The sequence below is a fragment of the Sinocyclocheilus anshuiensis genome, unplaced genomic scaffold (genome assembly GCF_001515605.1).
Source record: "Sinocyclocheilus anshuiensis isolate Anshui unplaced genomic scaffold, SAMN03320099.WGS_v1.1 scaffold4560, whole genome shotgun sequence".
Classification (NCBI taxonomy): Eukaryota; Metazoa; Chordata; class Actinopteri; order Cypriniformes; family Cyprinidae; genus Sinocyclocheilus; species Sinocyclocheilus anshuiensis.
The window spans coordinates 38,056-51,200 of NW_015554478.1; the positions used below are offsets into that span (position 1 = coordinate 38,056).

Consider the following 13,145-nt stretch of genomic DNA (forward strand, 5'->3'; position numbering starts at 1 on the left):
CCGTCGCACTTCATCAACCCTACATACACACTCTCATTATTTGTTTATCTGGATTTGGCTGGGAATTTATCGCATACTTTGAATATTTTCATATTTTCTGTTATTTTCCTGGAACCTGTCCCAATCTGACAAGGGAAAAGAGCATCCCACTCTTCCGTCTTCGCCTGCCAGCGCTCCAGATTTCCTGCCTTCTATTGTGGCTGCAGCGGGATGCTAACATCCTGGTTCAAGCCCTGAGGTCAATCCAACACACTCTGTATAGTGCAAGTAACCCTAAGCCAAACCCTAATCCTAACCCTAACGTATGATTACACTGTAACAAGGACACCGTAAAATAAAGTGTAACCTTATTATATTATGTATAATTAACTGATTTAATTTATTTAATGTTTGTATTTTCAAATAGGTAAATGATAACTGTTAAAATAGTTATATAATAGTTTTTGGCACCAACTGCTGAAATTTGGGTACCGTGACACTAGTTTGAGCTACAGGAAAGCCACTGTGCTTCTGAAATCTTGATTATTTTGCTGTGCAGGAGTACACATTTTCAAATTGATTTACAGTGGGTACGGAAAGTATTCAGACCCCCTTCAATTTTTCACTCTTTGTCACTTGATTCGATTCAACTCCAATTCAAAAGCTTTGATTTTTACTTTTTTGAATCACATTCAATACAGATTCATACTTACAACTGATTGTAAATCATTTCTTTTGCTGTGGCACTTAATTGTGGCAGCATGGATTCAGCAGCAGGACAGTTAGTCAGCTACAGGATATTATCCAGGTTTATTTATTAGGATATTTTTTGTAACAGAATGGAGGGGCTTTTTGAAGGGCACTGAGGCAGTCAGTGGTGTTTCCTGCCTTCTGATGAGAGGATGTACTATCTGAAGTGGTACATTCTGCATATGATCACACACTAGCCCATTTGCACAATGGCGTACCATAACAGCCTCATACTGCATTCCAGTAAGCCCTGTCAAAACAATGAAAAGTGTTTGAAATGAATTTCAACAACCCTAAATTCAATTCCTGTGATTTTTCTCTGTGCATATGATGTCATCTCTTATGGTAACCAACATTTAGTGGTTGTTTTTGTGCATGTTCTGGTAATGCCAGGCTCTTGTAGAGTCAAGTCTGACAGCGTTTTTTTTTTTGTTTTTTTTGTGCTTTTACAGTTCTGCCAGCCTGGTGGATGGAGACTGTCCCGTGAGAGGAAGCTCCCGACATTCTTCACAGTGGTGCTGACAGACATAGACTCAGAACGACACTTCTGCTCCTGTCTGACCTTCTTTGAGGCAGAGGTCAACCTGCAGGTGAGATTAAGGCCATGTTTTTATTACAAGGTCTGGTTAGGGGTCCAGGCATCTCTGCTGTTGTATTTGTATTGACTTTCTTTCTTCCTTGTTATTTTCTTAACTTCAAAAAAGTCCAGGTGTCAGAGACCTTAAACACAACATACCAACATTTATTTTTTCCAGAATCATTTTGCAATTTTTTATTTATTTTTTGGTCTATCCTTTGTCCATATCACACAACATTTGAAATACACCATCATTTAGCAGACATTGGCCAATTAAATTTTAGGCTATTCAGGCATTGTAACCAATCACAGCCATTTCCATTGCACACTTGAAGGAAATAGTGAATCAGAGGAGCATTAAATTGTCAATTAAATGCTCACAGTGGCATGGCAAAGCAAAACTTTTCACAGGTCTTTATGGCCTCAGAAAGACCAGAGTACTTTTAACATAAAATAAGATATTTGGGACGAGAATGTATGTATCTCAATCAGTCAACCATTAGAACCTTTTAGTAATGGCAGCTGCGATCAGGATGGGGCAAAATTTACTGGTGCATCCTAAAGTTCACTGTCCAGTGGAGAAGGAAAGAAGAGGAGCTGCAAGGGACTGGGGTTGGAGGACAGCTATGTAAAGAATGCAGCTGTAATTTCTGACTATTGCACAGCGCCCATCAGGGTTCCAGCCTTAAGCGGGATTTATACTTTCGCCTGGCTCCGCTTCGCGAGCCTCCGCTGACTGCGCGCGCACCTTCCCAAATGGACGAGGCTTTTATACTTGTCGCGTTCACCATTGTACTATTCTTTGAAACAACAGGGGGCGACGAGGAGTAATTGTCCTCTAAAACCATCGGGAATCACCGGTGAGAAGAAATCATTTGCCGGTACAAGATTTCTCGCGTGATGAATGAGTTGATGAATTAATCATTTCTTTATGTACAAACTGATTATTAAATTAAATAAATAAATAAACAAACTGATTAAAATTAAGAGCTTTTGTGTTTATTTCGCATCAAACACAAGACAACTTTAAGCAAATAGTGTATAAATAGTATCTAAATGAATTCTATTTCTATTTTTATACAATAAAAAATAAACGTACTTCAATTAAAAAGCATTGGACAAATTATGCAAAAGAAAAACAAAAAAACTTTGCATTGTTTTCCCTCAAAGCGTTAAAAGTTGCACCTGGTGGAGTTTGAACTTAACATCAAACTGCTTCTTTTTCACACAAATGCCAGCACAGACGTGCATGTTCAGCTAGAGTCACTTTGAACTCATGCATCTTCGGAAGCGGAGCTGTGCGGAAAGTTACAAAAAATGTTGTGCACACCGCCACGCGAAATGAGCGAACTTGCGGACGCGTTGAGTATAAATCAGCCTTCAGTCCCTTCCAGTGATAATGAGGCTAGAGGAACAGCTACTGTAGAAGATTTTAAGTTGTCCCACATTGTAAGAGGAAAAACATTGTGCATCCACATTTCTTCCCTATGTTGAGTTGTTTGAGCACAAAGTGGAAGTCCTGGAGTGCAAGTAACCAGTGCACCAGTGCCTTTGACTGAGATAATCTACTGTATTAGGGCAAGATTGGCAATAAGTATCAAGTTTTGGCCAAGCAGGTAGTATCACAACTCCAGGCTGCTTAATGGCTGCTTAATCGCAAATGCTTTGCTCTATAATCTGGCAAACCAATGCGGGCTGTTAAAGGCACGCTGATGCCTGTTTCTGATGTATCCATTTTCGGGATAAATACCAGAATATAGTCTCTGAATAGAATATAGGTTATTTAAGTCCATTGATTGTTCTGCAGATACAAGCCAATACATTTTTGCCAATAGGCCTATATTGACTAATGGACCTACATCTTCTGAATGTCCAAATAAGTTACACATTGACACCAGGTTGTTAGGAGAATGCATGCCAAGTTTCACCCATAGAGGGATGCTGTAACAAGGGGAATCTTGTAAAAACCGTTGGAGTAAGGAAGTTAAAATTTGACACGTTTTTTCTTTGCTACAAGTGCTAATATACTGCAGTATCAGTTGGACAGATGAACAAGAACGATTGCTGGAGGCCTATTACATTTTATCAGCCATGTGTATTTCTTGCAGACCTCACTATAGATCAGTATAACCGGCTTCAAACTTCTCAGCATCTTTTGAGATAAACTGTTGGACACCAACTGGATCAACAGCATCTGTTCTGCCAGTTTGCCAATTTGCAGTCTTATTCCAACTGCATGGACTGTTTTTATTGCCATGTTTGGCTATATTTATATTTATAAGTGTTTGCCAGTCATTTACTTCTGCAGTCACAGAGCATGAAGTGTAACAGTCATTAATTACACTGCATCCTGCTTACCAGGTCTTACAGGATGTTGGATTGTTATGAGTATATCATCATATCAACTGTCATTCTGATAGCACACATCGATTTTAATGAGCACAGCTGTGCGACCCTACTGTTATCCAAAAGCACTTTTTTGGATTTTATTAGGAGCCAAGTGTAGAAGGTGTGTAGCCCCTGTTGTTTAAACTGGCATATTGTTCTGCTTCCTCTGGCTAGGAGTCTATGGCAGCACCTAGTTCTGCAATGCAGTGCAGTGATGTGGCACAGGTTTGGTCTAGTATCCCAAAGGTTGTAGGTTTAAATCCCACTTAAGGTCATTTCAGAGTTGTATCTCTGTTGTCCTTTGGCTCTTGGCATCATACTTACAGTACATATATTGCTGCCTCCATCTATATTTCTCCTCAGTGCTTTGCACTTCATTAGTTTTTGTGTGTCATGTCAATAAATTTTGCCACATTCATGCTTACTGTGCCTAAAAGTTTTTTCAATAGATGATGGTGAGATTCCGAGCACCTTCACGATGTGCATTAGTCAAGCTACTCAGTTCAAGTTCATTCCACTGTAGACAAATGCAATGCTGCTGTTGTTTTTAAGGAGAAAAATTCAGGGATGCCTTCAAAAAAGTGGTGAATGCTCGAGGAAATTGGCTCTACAGCTTTGAATCATTTAGAATGTCGCAACAGGCTCTTCTTCCCCAGAAAGCAGGTCAGATGGGAACCATCACTCTTGTAGAGACCACTGAATGACATTTGCCTTTTTTTGAGAGTTTAATTATCAGCCAGTTCCAAGTGTCACCAAAACACTCTAGAGAATTCAGGGCCTAAATGTCATTTTGGAAAATGGGGGGGAATTCCTCCGTATCCATGTAGTGATGTGACTCCATTTAGTGCAGTATGTTAAGAGAAACACGCATACTGTTTGTGAAATTACAGTGTGGCAGTAACATTTTAAATTAAATTACTGATTGATCTGTTCATCTGTGTTGATTAATTTACTCATTCAACGCATTATAAGCGGGAAAATTATTTGCAATAATCGCAATCCTGTGCTGAAATTGAGGCCCTGGAATGTATTTGTTTTGTTTTTTTACCTGTGGAAATTATGATGTAATCATGATGAGAACCAGTTCATCACATCCCTACATTCCACATCTATTGAGAGCGGCATCCTAGTACCGGCAATGTGGCATTTTGTGTAATTAACTTAATTCAGTATTCAGGATGTGGTGGTCATCATGACTTAAACGAAGCATTTCAATGCTGTGAGTCACATTAATTTGTTAAGCAGGCCACTTACCGTTCAAATGCATAGAAGGTTAATTCTGCAGATTCACTATGAATCAGTCCGTTTACCACAAGCATCTACATGGATGGCAGCATGCAGACTTACTGTCAACTTGCTGTTGCTTTCCTGGCTGAGTACAAATAAACCAAATCATGACAGGATAAAGAATGTGTAATTAAATGGTCAATAAAAGCAGGAATTCTTTGCCTTTAGAGGCTGGTGGTTCCAGAAGGTTACAAAACTGTTTGGCACGTCATGTCTTTGAGCTTTGATGACCCCCAGCTGTTGGCTGGCGCTGTTCTCCTCTATGCACTGTATGTCCACTGTCTTTCTATTGCTTTCGGTCTCTCAATTTCACAGTGAGACTGTTAATCTTCTCTATTTATATTGCGTCCTTTACTACTGAGCCTCGTGGGAGAAGGTCACCCATGAAGAGTACTTCACTGTGTCATCAGGCACATTAAGACTGAAGCATCGTTCTTAATCACAGGCTCAGTGTCTTAAGGTCTCCAGAAAGGTCCTTTCAATTTGTCTGCTTTTGTCTCATCCTCGCTGTTTTTCTTTGATACGCTTATCCAGAGGTTCGTAATGCAGGGTGACTTCTTTCACGTAATGACCATGATAGCCCATTATCTTATTATGCTGTATGTCTCTGGACTGTTTTCCTTACATCAGTTTTTTTAGGAATGACTAGATGCTAGACGGTCTTTTGACCCAGCGAACTGCCTCCAAATTCCTATACTATTTATCCTAAACAATATTCAAAATTAGAGTTAGTGAGTCCCAACTTGTAGTATGTTGAAGTAAATATCCCAAAGGTATCCAGATTGGTCTACTATTTCCATTGGAAGTTCGAAGTGTGGATCCATGCACACTCTAAAAGCGAATAATATAACAATGCATTACGCTTTTGAGGAGGATTTGGGTCAGACCTACAAGCACAAATAAAAAGTGCCTAAAAAAAACTACACAACTATACAATAGTGTGGTTCATTAAAAATGCAATTATCACAAAAAGAGTACTCTTGGTCTGTTTAGTACAGTTAAAGGGTTAGCTCACCCAAAAATGAAAATTAGCCTGTGTTTTACTAACCCTCGAGGCATCCTAGGTGTATATGACTTTCTTCTTTCACACGAATCCAGTCGGAGTTATATAAAAAATTGTCCTGGCTATTCAAAATGTTACCATTGCCGTGGATGGGTGTTTCTCTTTAACAGTCCAAAACACATTAAATAAAGTGCGCGCATCCATAATAAAACGTGCCTCACACTGCTCCAGGGCATGAATAAAGGCCTCCTGTAGCGAATCCGTGCGTTTTTGTAATACACAAATAACACTTTTCTCTCACTTCTGCTGACTGTCGTATGCGGAAGCCGTTCAGGTGGATGATGTAGGACGTATGCGTCGCGTGTGCGCCTCTGAGATATGCTAGTCTCACGAGCATTGTTTACAGGAGCAAAGGAAGCAAAGTTTCCTTACTTTAGCAAAGGAAAACCACTCTCCTCTTGGCTTATATCGAAATCCTCCGACATTTTTCTTTACAAATCCTCGGTTTGTACTTATAATTCATGACCGGCGTTTTTTGTTCACTCTCCGCGCTCGTCACTAATCATGCGACGCAGACGTCTTACGTCATCCGCCGAAACGGCTTCCGTGTATGACAGATAACGGAAGTGATAGAAAAGTGTTTATTACGTTTGAAATAAGGATATTTTTCTTACAAAAACACATGGATTCGCTTCAGGAGGCCTTTAGGCACGTTTTATTACGGATGCGCGCGCTTTATTTAACGTGTTTTGGACTGTTGAACAGAAACACCCGTCCACTGCAATGATAGAGCTTAAAAATGCCAGGACAATTTTTAATATAACTCAGATTGGATTCGTCTAAAAGAAGAAAGTATACACCTAGAATGGCTTGAGGGTGAGTAAATAACAGGATAATTTTCATTTTTGGGTGAACTAACCCTTTGCAACTCTCTGCCTTTCTAATGTCATTGACCAGTCCTGCCATAGCAATTGTTGCTGACTGTCATTTTCTCAAAACTTTCTTTAATGTCTATAGAGTAAATTTATCACAAATTTGGATAGTTTTACACCTATTTTAAAAGAAATCATTTAAAAATGATGTCAAACATTGTCGTCAGGTCACTTATAATAGTGACACAAGGTACCCAGAGAAAATACAAGTGATATTTGTGTACAGACTTCAAACCGAACTACACAGTGCAGAGTTCACAGCTGCGTCAAAATGTTATGATTGGCCCAGAGCTGTTGAAATTTGAATTTCAAAGGCTCTGGATTGGCCCAGAGTAGACATCTTATGTAACGTCTTCTGAACTCATACATGCTCATACTGGTAATCTTCATTCTGCGTTCACGCACAGCAGAATTCCTACAATTTACTGGTAATGTTACAACTTCTCATAACGGTAAATTGCCGGAACGAATTTACCGGTATTTTTAAAAAGGGCCAGTTCACACATGATCTCTTTACGGCAATTTACGGGTAATTTTCCAGTAAAGTCTGTATGTGTGAAAGGGGCTAGTGTCAAAACGATCCACATTCACATGGATCCACAAAAAGGACTAAAATCATTGTATCATCATAGTTGTCAAGTGCTCGCACATGCCTATTAGACTAAACACACAATACGCATATGCATGATGTCACCATTATCCCAAATTTTTGTTTTTCTAATTTACACAGAGATGATGGTATTGCTTTCAAAAAAATTTTAAATGCTTTTTTCATTTAAATTAATGGCCAAAATGCCTAAAATGTTTTCTGTTTTTAAAAACAGTGTTGTGTAAACACCCCCTGAGTTAGCAACAGTTACCATAAGGAGTAAAGCTTAGCAATGGGTTAATCAGTTCTACATTCTGAAGGCACTTATGCATTCCGCTCAGGTGTGCTGCACGCATCCTGAAAAGTGAAGCCAAAATATGTTGATCGCCATCTGGTGGCTGGCTGCAGTATAGGTCATAATCCCCGCCCTTGCCATGTAAACAAATGGGACACAAGCCAAATAATTTTTTCCCAAAGATTGTTTCTATCATTTCAGGTATTTTTTATCATGCTGATCAAGTGTTTTTTCTAATAAGTTTGCTTTTAATTCATTATTTGATGCTATAAAACGGTGTGTGGCATATATGATTGTGAGCTTGCAATTGGGTCTCTGGGAGTTTGGGTTAACTTTAATACCGCGGCTTCACCTCATGATAACTACTGCACAGACTCGGGCTCCAAATGACATCATTGGGATGTTTTGGCTTCACTTTTCTATTGTAGAAGGAAGTGGGGTTACATCGTCCATCTTTTTTTTTTTTTTTTACAGTCTATGGTTATGATATGTCAGAGGACATCACAAATCCATTGATGTCAATGGGAATTGTACCCCATAGGAAGAAAAATGCAAGCATTTGCATATAAGCATCCTGAACTGTATGTGATAGTCTTGGAGTAAAGTCATTGAAAGTGCAAAATTCTCTCCATTCCATTTCACACTATTTAATAGGCTTGTTTTTATACGTTCATTGTTTTTAACGCATCTGTAGGAACCCAGCATTTCAGGTGTTGTGTACTTGCCTAAAGCTACACCATTAACCCACTTAATGTAAAAATCATGACACACTAAAAGATATTTTTCTTTTATCAGATTGGAAGAGGCAGCACTGGAATGTATTGTTCTTCATAATTGAACCAAATCCTCCCAATAATGTTGAAATGTGTTTCCCATCTGTGGGGGTATTTTAATCCTGTGCTCCCACTGATAAGATGTGGTGGATCTTGTGACATGTTTTTACTGTCTGAGCAAATCAAATGGGCTCCTGCGCAGGGGGTTAGACGGCAGAGTTTGAGAGGTCTGCATCGTTATGAGCTTGCATGTCTGACGCAGACTCAATCGAGACAATTAGAAGCAGATTGTGAGCAGTGGGACGTGACTTGGGCAGAACCTCTCCTTCTTATCTTTGTAAGATAATGAAGTCTCTATGTTGTTATGAATAGGTCACCCAAAAATGTAAATTTGCAGAAAATTTACTAACCCTCAGGCCATCCAAGATGTAGAGAAGTGTGTTTCTTCTTCAGAACAAATTAGCATTACATCACTTTCTCACCAATGAATCCTCTGCAGTGAATGGGTGCCGTCAGAATGAGAGTCCAAGCAGCTGATTAAAACATCACTGTGATCCACAAGTAATCCACATGACTAAAGTGTGTCATTTAATGTCTTGTGAAGTGAAAAACTGTGTTTGTATGAAACAAATCCATCATTAAAGCGTTTTATCTTTAAACTGTTGCTTCTGGCCAAAATGATGGTCCATAATCCATACTAATGCTTCTTCCAGTGAAAAGGTCCATCCCCTGTTGTCCTCTCACATCAAAGTCCACCGACATATTTGTATACAACTGTTTTCATCTGAATAAGGAGAGAAATATGCACAGATCAAGCAAAGTGTTTACAAACAAAAACAGTCTAAAGCAGTTCTAAACAAATATGTTAGATTTTGATGTGAGAGGACAATAGGGGATGGATTTTTTCACCGGAGGAAGTGTTATTATGGATTATAATGGTGTTGGTTTAAAGTTAAAAATGTCTTTGTATTTGTTTCTTACAAGCACACAGCTTTTCACTTCACATTTCACTTTCACAAGACATTAATTGATGGACTGTAGCTGTGTGAATTGTGGATTATTGTGTTATGAATTATGTTATTATTGGTAGTATCAACACACAGGAAAAACCTGCAAACCCTCATAACTTTCAAAAGTAGCAGTAGCCTTTCTAAAATAACAGGTAATTTGACTTTTTATAACTAAGCAAAGTTAGTTTATGTTGTAAATAATTGTGATGTGACTCCCCAAAAATCTTTTAATGCTTTTCACTTCATTATTACACCACTTAATATTTTGTCATTGTATGTAATCTTGTTGAAAATGGTTCTTGTGGAAAATGAAATCTAAACCAAATGAATACAAAGAGTACATTTCTAATAACCCTTAAACTGATTTAATTTTGATATGTAGTTTGTGACCTACTACATTTTTGCCATAAATTTATATTTTATCATTGACGTAATCCTCCCGTTGTCCCATAAACTCAGTTTGGGTTGTGCGTGTTGTAATTACTGTGATTTGTTTTTTTGCTGATTGCATCTTTGGACATGATTATTTAGGAAATTTAATTTTTCCCAGTACTCACATGGAGACAATTTACTCACATTTAATTCCTACACTAAAGCAGGACTTGTAATGTGAGCCTAAACGAGTTCAAATAGTATCTCGGCCCTTGGGACAAGACCCCTGCACAAAACAAACCCAAAACCCAGCCAGTTTCCAAAAGCAAAATCTATAAATAGACCAGCACCTCAGTTTTACTCCAGGTTCCCTTTGTGGTTTCATAACAGCCAGCATGGGTCACTCCTTTATTCATCATGCGAGCCTATCTTAACTTTCTCCATCCTTTGCGACACTAACTCTGTCAACGCGCTGTCACACTTTCGTCTGATAGGTATGCAGGACCCCCTAACTTAATTTGCTCCTGTTATCATTTTCACTTGCTTGTTGAAAAAAAGGCAGCGCTGTTCGGCTGACCTCATGACCATTATCACATTTGATGTATTGAAGTGCTGTGCTGTTTTTAGTTTCTTTGTGGAAACCGGATCGAGCCTGAATACCGAGCGACAGTCACTTTATACAGACTAAGCTTGTCTACATAAGCTCAGCTTTATCAATGATTCGGAGAACATGTAATCGTGTGATCTTTATGAGTTATTTTCTAGTGCTCTCTCAGCTCAGATATTTATCAGTGGTGAATAACAAAGAATTAGGAAACGGAGCCCTGCAATCCCCCATCAGACACTCTGTCCATCTCCGCTGAGGACACAGAGGATTTTTGGTGTTCGCTCTTTGCTGTTCTTTTTCCACTGGTCAGGCAGTAAACAACTCATCCACTCGTAGAGCACTACCTTTGGTCGCAAATCTAAATAAACTTGAAATGATGCTCTGTGAGTGAAGCATTTTAGAGTCTTAAATACATGGGATGACAAGGACAATAAACAAGACACACCTGAACCAAATGACACAATCAAACATGAGGGAAAACGAGGTCACGGAGCACATGAGGGATGAAAACACAACAAAAACAGTCCAGGGGTGTGACAGAGGGCCGAGGCGGAGCAGATGGCTCCGGCGACCGAGGCGGAGGTGGGGATCCGGAAGGTCGCGGTGTAGCCGGAGCGACAGAGGACCAAGGTGGAGCCGGAGGGAAGGAGGAGCCTGGGATCCTATACATGTCTGCATGTAAAGCCGAATTTAAATCCACTGAGCTCGGCTTACCCTCAGCCATGGTGCAGTGGGTGGAGCTTCCCTCCGCACTCTCGCTGTCCATAGCGTTCTCCCCCGTGGCGAGCACTGTAGCCGGCACTCGCACCTGGTCTGACGTCACAGGCTCTGGCTCCGGGGCGATCCTCAGCTCTGTCGCTCTCTCTGGCGATGACTCGTTGGTCGCGGCGGGGTTGATGGCATGGTGAAGATTCGCCCCGATCCAGAACAGAGACTTCGGTGTTTCATTGTCAAATGGGCAGGACGCGGCGAAAACACTGAAGTCCCTGGCGAAGTTGAGCAGGTCAGGCTTAGCATGGGCAATGGAGATGAGTTGGGAGGCGTAATAATCCATGACAAAAAAAACAAAAACTGGCAAAAACTGAAAAAACTAATGGGGAAAACATGTCGGGACTTCTCTATTTCTAGGTCCGGACTTCTGTCACATCTACGGTGGAATGAAACGCACGAGGAAGATAATGAGCAATGCAAAAATCTTTAATGTCCCCCTGTGGTGAAAATCAAGTTTTTTATGTTGTTTATTTGTCTATGTGGTGTTTTTCATATGCTTTAAGACAAACCATGTGCTCTCCATAAAACTGTAGTTTCCTAAAGGCAGTCACAGAAACGCGGTTTGAAACCGCCTTTTTTTTTACGTCACAAAATTCAATAACCAATCGCGTCAAGGGATCCTATCCTTAGCATATCATTAACTGTGCTGCAAAGCAGAGGGAGAAAAAACATTTAAATATGTCGTTTTGATGATCAAAGATGAGTTTTAAAGGATAACATTTTTGACAACAGGGAAACTTTAATAATCCACAAGAGGGTAGATACAGGACGGACAGGCAGGATGCACACATAGGGACGTAGTAGACCGGACAAACACAGACTGCACAGACTAGGGCTTAAATACATGGGATGATGAGGACAATTAACAGAAAATCAAGTTTTTTATGTTGTTTATTTGTCTATGTGGTGTTTTTCATATGCTTTAAGACAAACCATGTGCTCTCCATAAAACTGTAGTTTCCTAAAGGCAGTCACAGAAACGCGGTTTGAAACCGCCTTTTTTTTTACGTCACAAAATTCAATAACCAATCGCGTCAAGGGATCCTATCCTTAGCATATCATTTGACGATGCTAAATTTACCTCAGTAAAGTTTGTTAGATGGAAAAAGTAAAGAGGAGAATATCTTCAATACTGTTAAATATGCACAATCCTATACATATTCTAAATTATATAATATTCACGTTATCCAGTTTCATTTCAAATACCATGATTAAGCTATGATTAGTGTAGCAAAACTATGGTTAGTTTGTTAATTTGGGTTGTTACTATGGTTTAACTATAGTTACCATGTTTTTTATTTATCGTAAAAAAAATGGTTACATTTGTAGTAAAACTTTATTTGTAATAAACAAAACATGGTTAACCATGGAGTTGTCAAGCTACGGTGAGATAAACACACAAAGAAGATGAAGATGAATGCAAATAGTCTTTAATAAATCCACACAAGGGTAAATCCAGGACAGAAAAGGTAGGAGACACACATAGGAACGTAGTAGACCGAACAAACACAGACTGCACAGACTAGGGCTTAAATACATGGGATGACGAGGACAATAAACAAGACACACCTGAACCAAATGACACAATCAAACATGAGGGAAAACTAGGTCTCGGAGCACATGAGGGATGAAAACACAACAAAAACAGTCCAGGGGTGTGACAGTTGTCACAGAAGAACCACAGAAGTGGCTTGTAAGTGTATTTTCAGACATTTAATGAGGCTCAGAGGTCGCACAAGTGCAATTAAATTCATAAATTCATGTTGAGGTTAATGTTTTAAATATAAAATTTTGAATATAGAAATATTAAAT

At 39.4% G+C, this 13,145-nt stretch overlaps 1 protein-coding gene across 1 annotated transcript in view; it reads left to right on the forward strand.

The window, feature by feature from the left end:
- Positions 1–13,145, forward strand: part of LOC107671508 (myotubularin-related protein 13-like) — a gene marked incomplete at its 3' end in the record, with an annotated part of 52,691 nt that overhangs the window by 33,438 nt on the left and 6,108 nt on the right. The window contains exon 2 of the mRNA XM_016464430.1: positions 1,182–1,319. Coding sequence (XP_016319916.1) covers positions 1,182–1,319 — 138 coding nt within the window. The remainder of the gene's footprint in view (positions 1–1,181; positions 1,320–13,145) is intronic.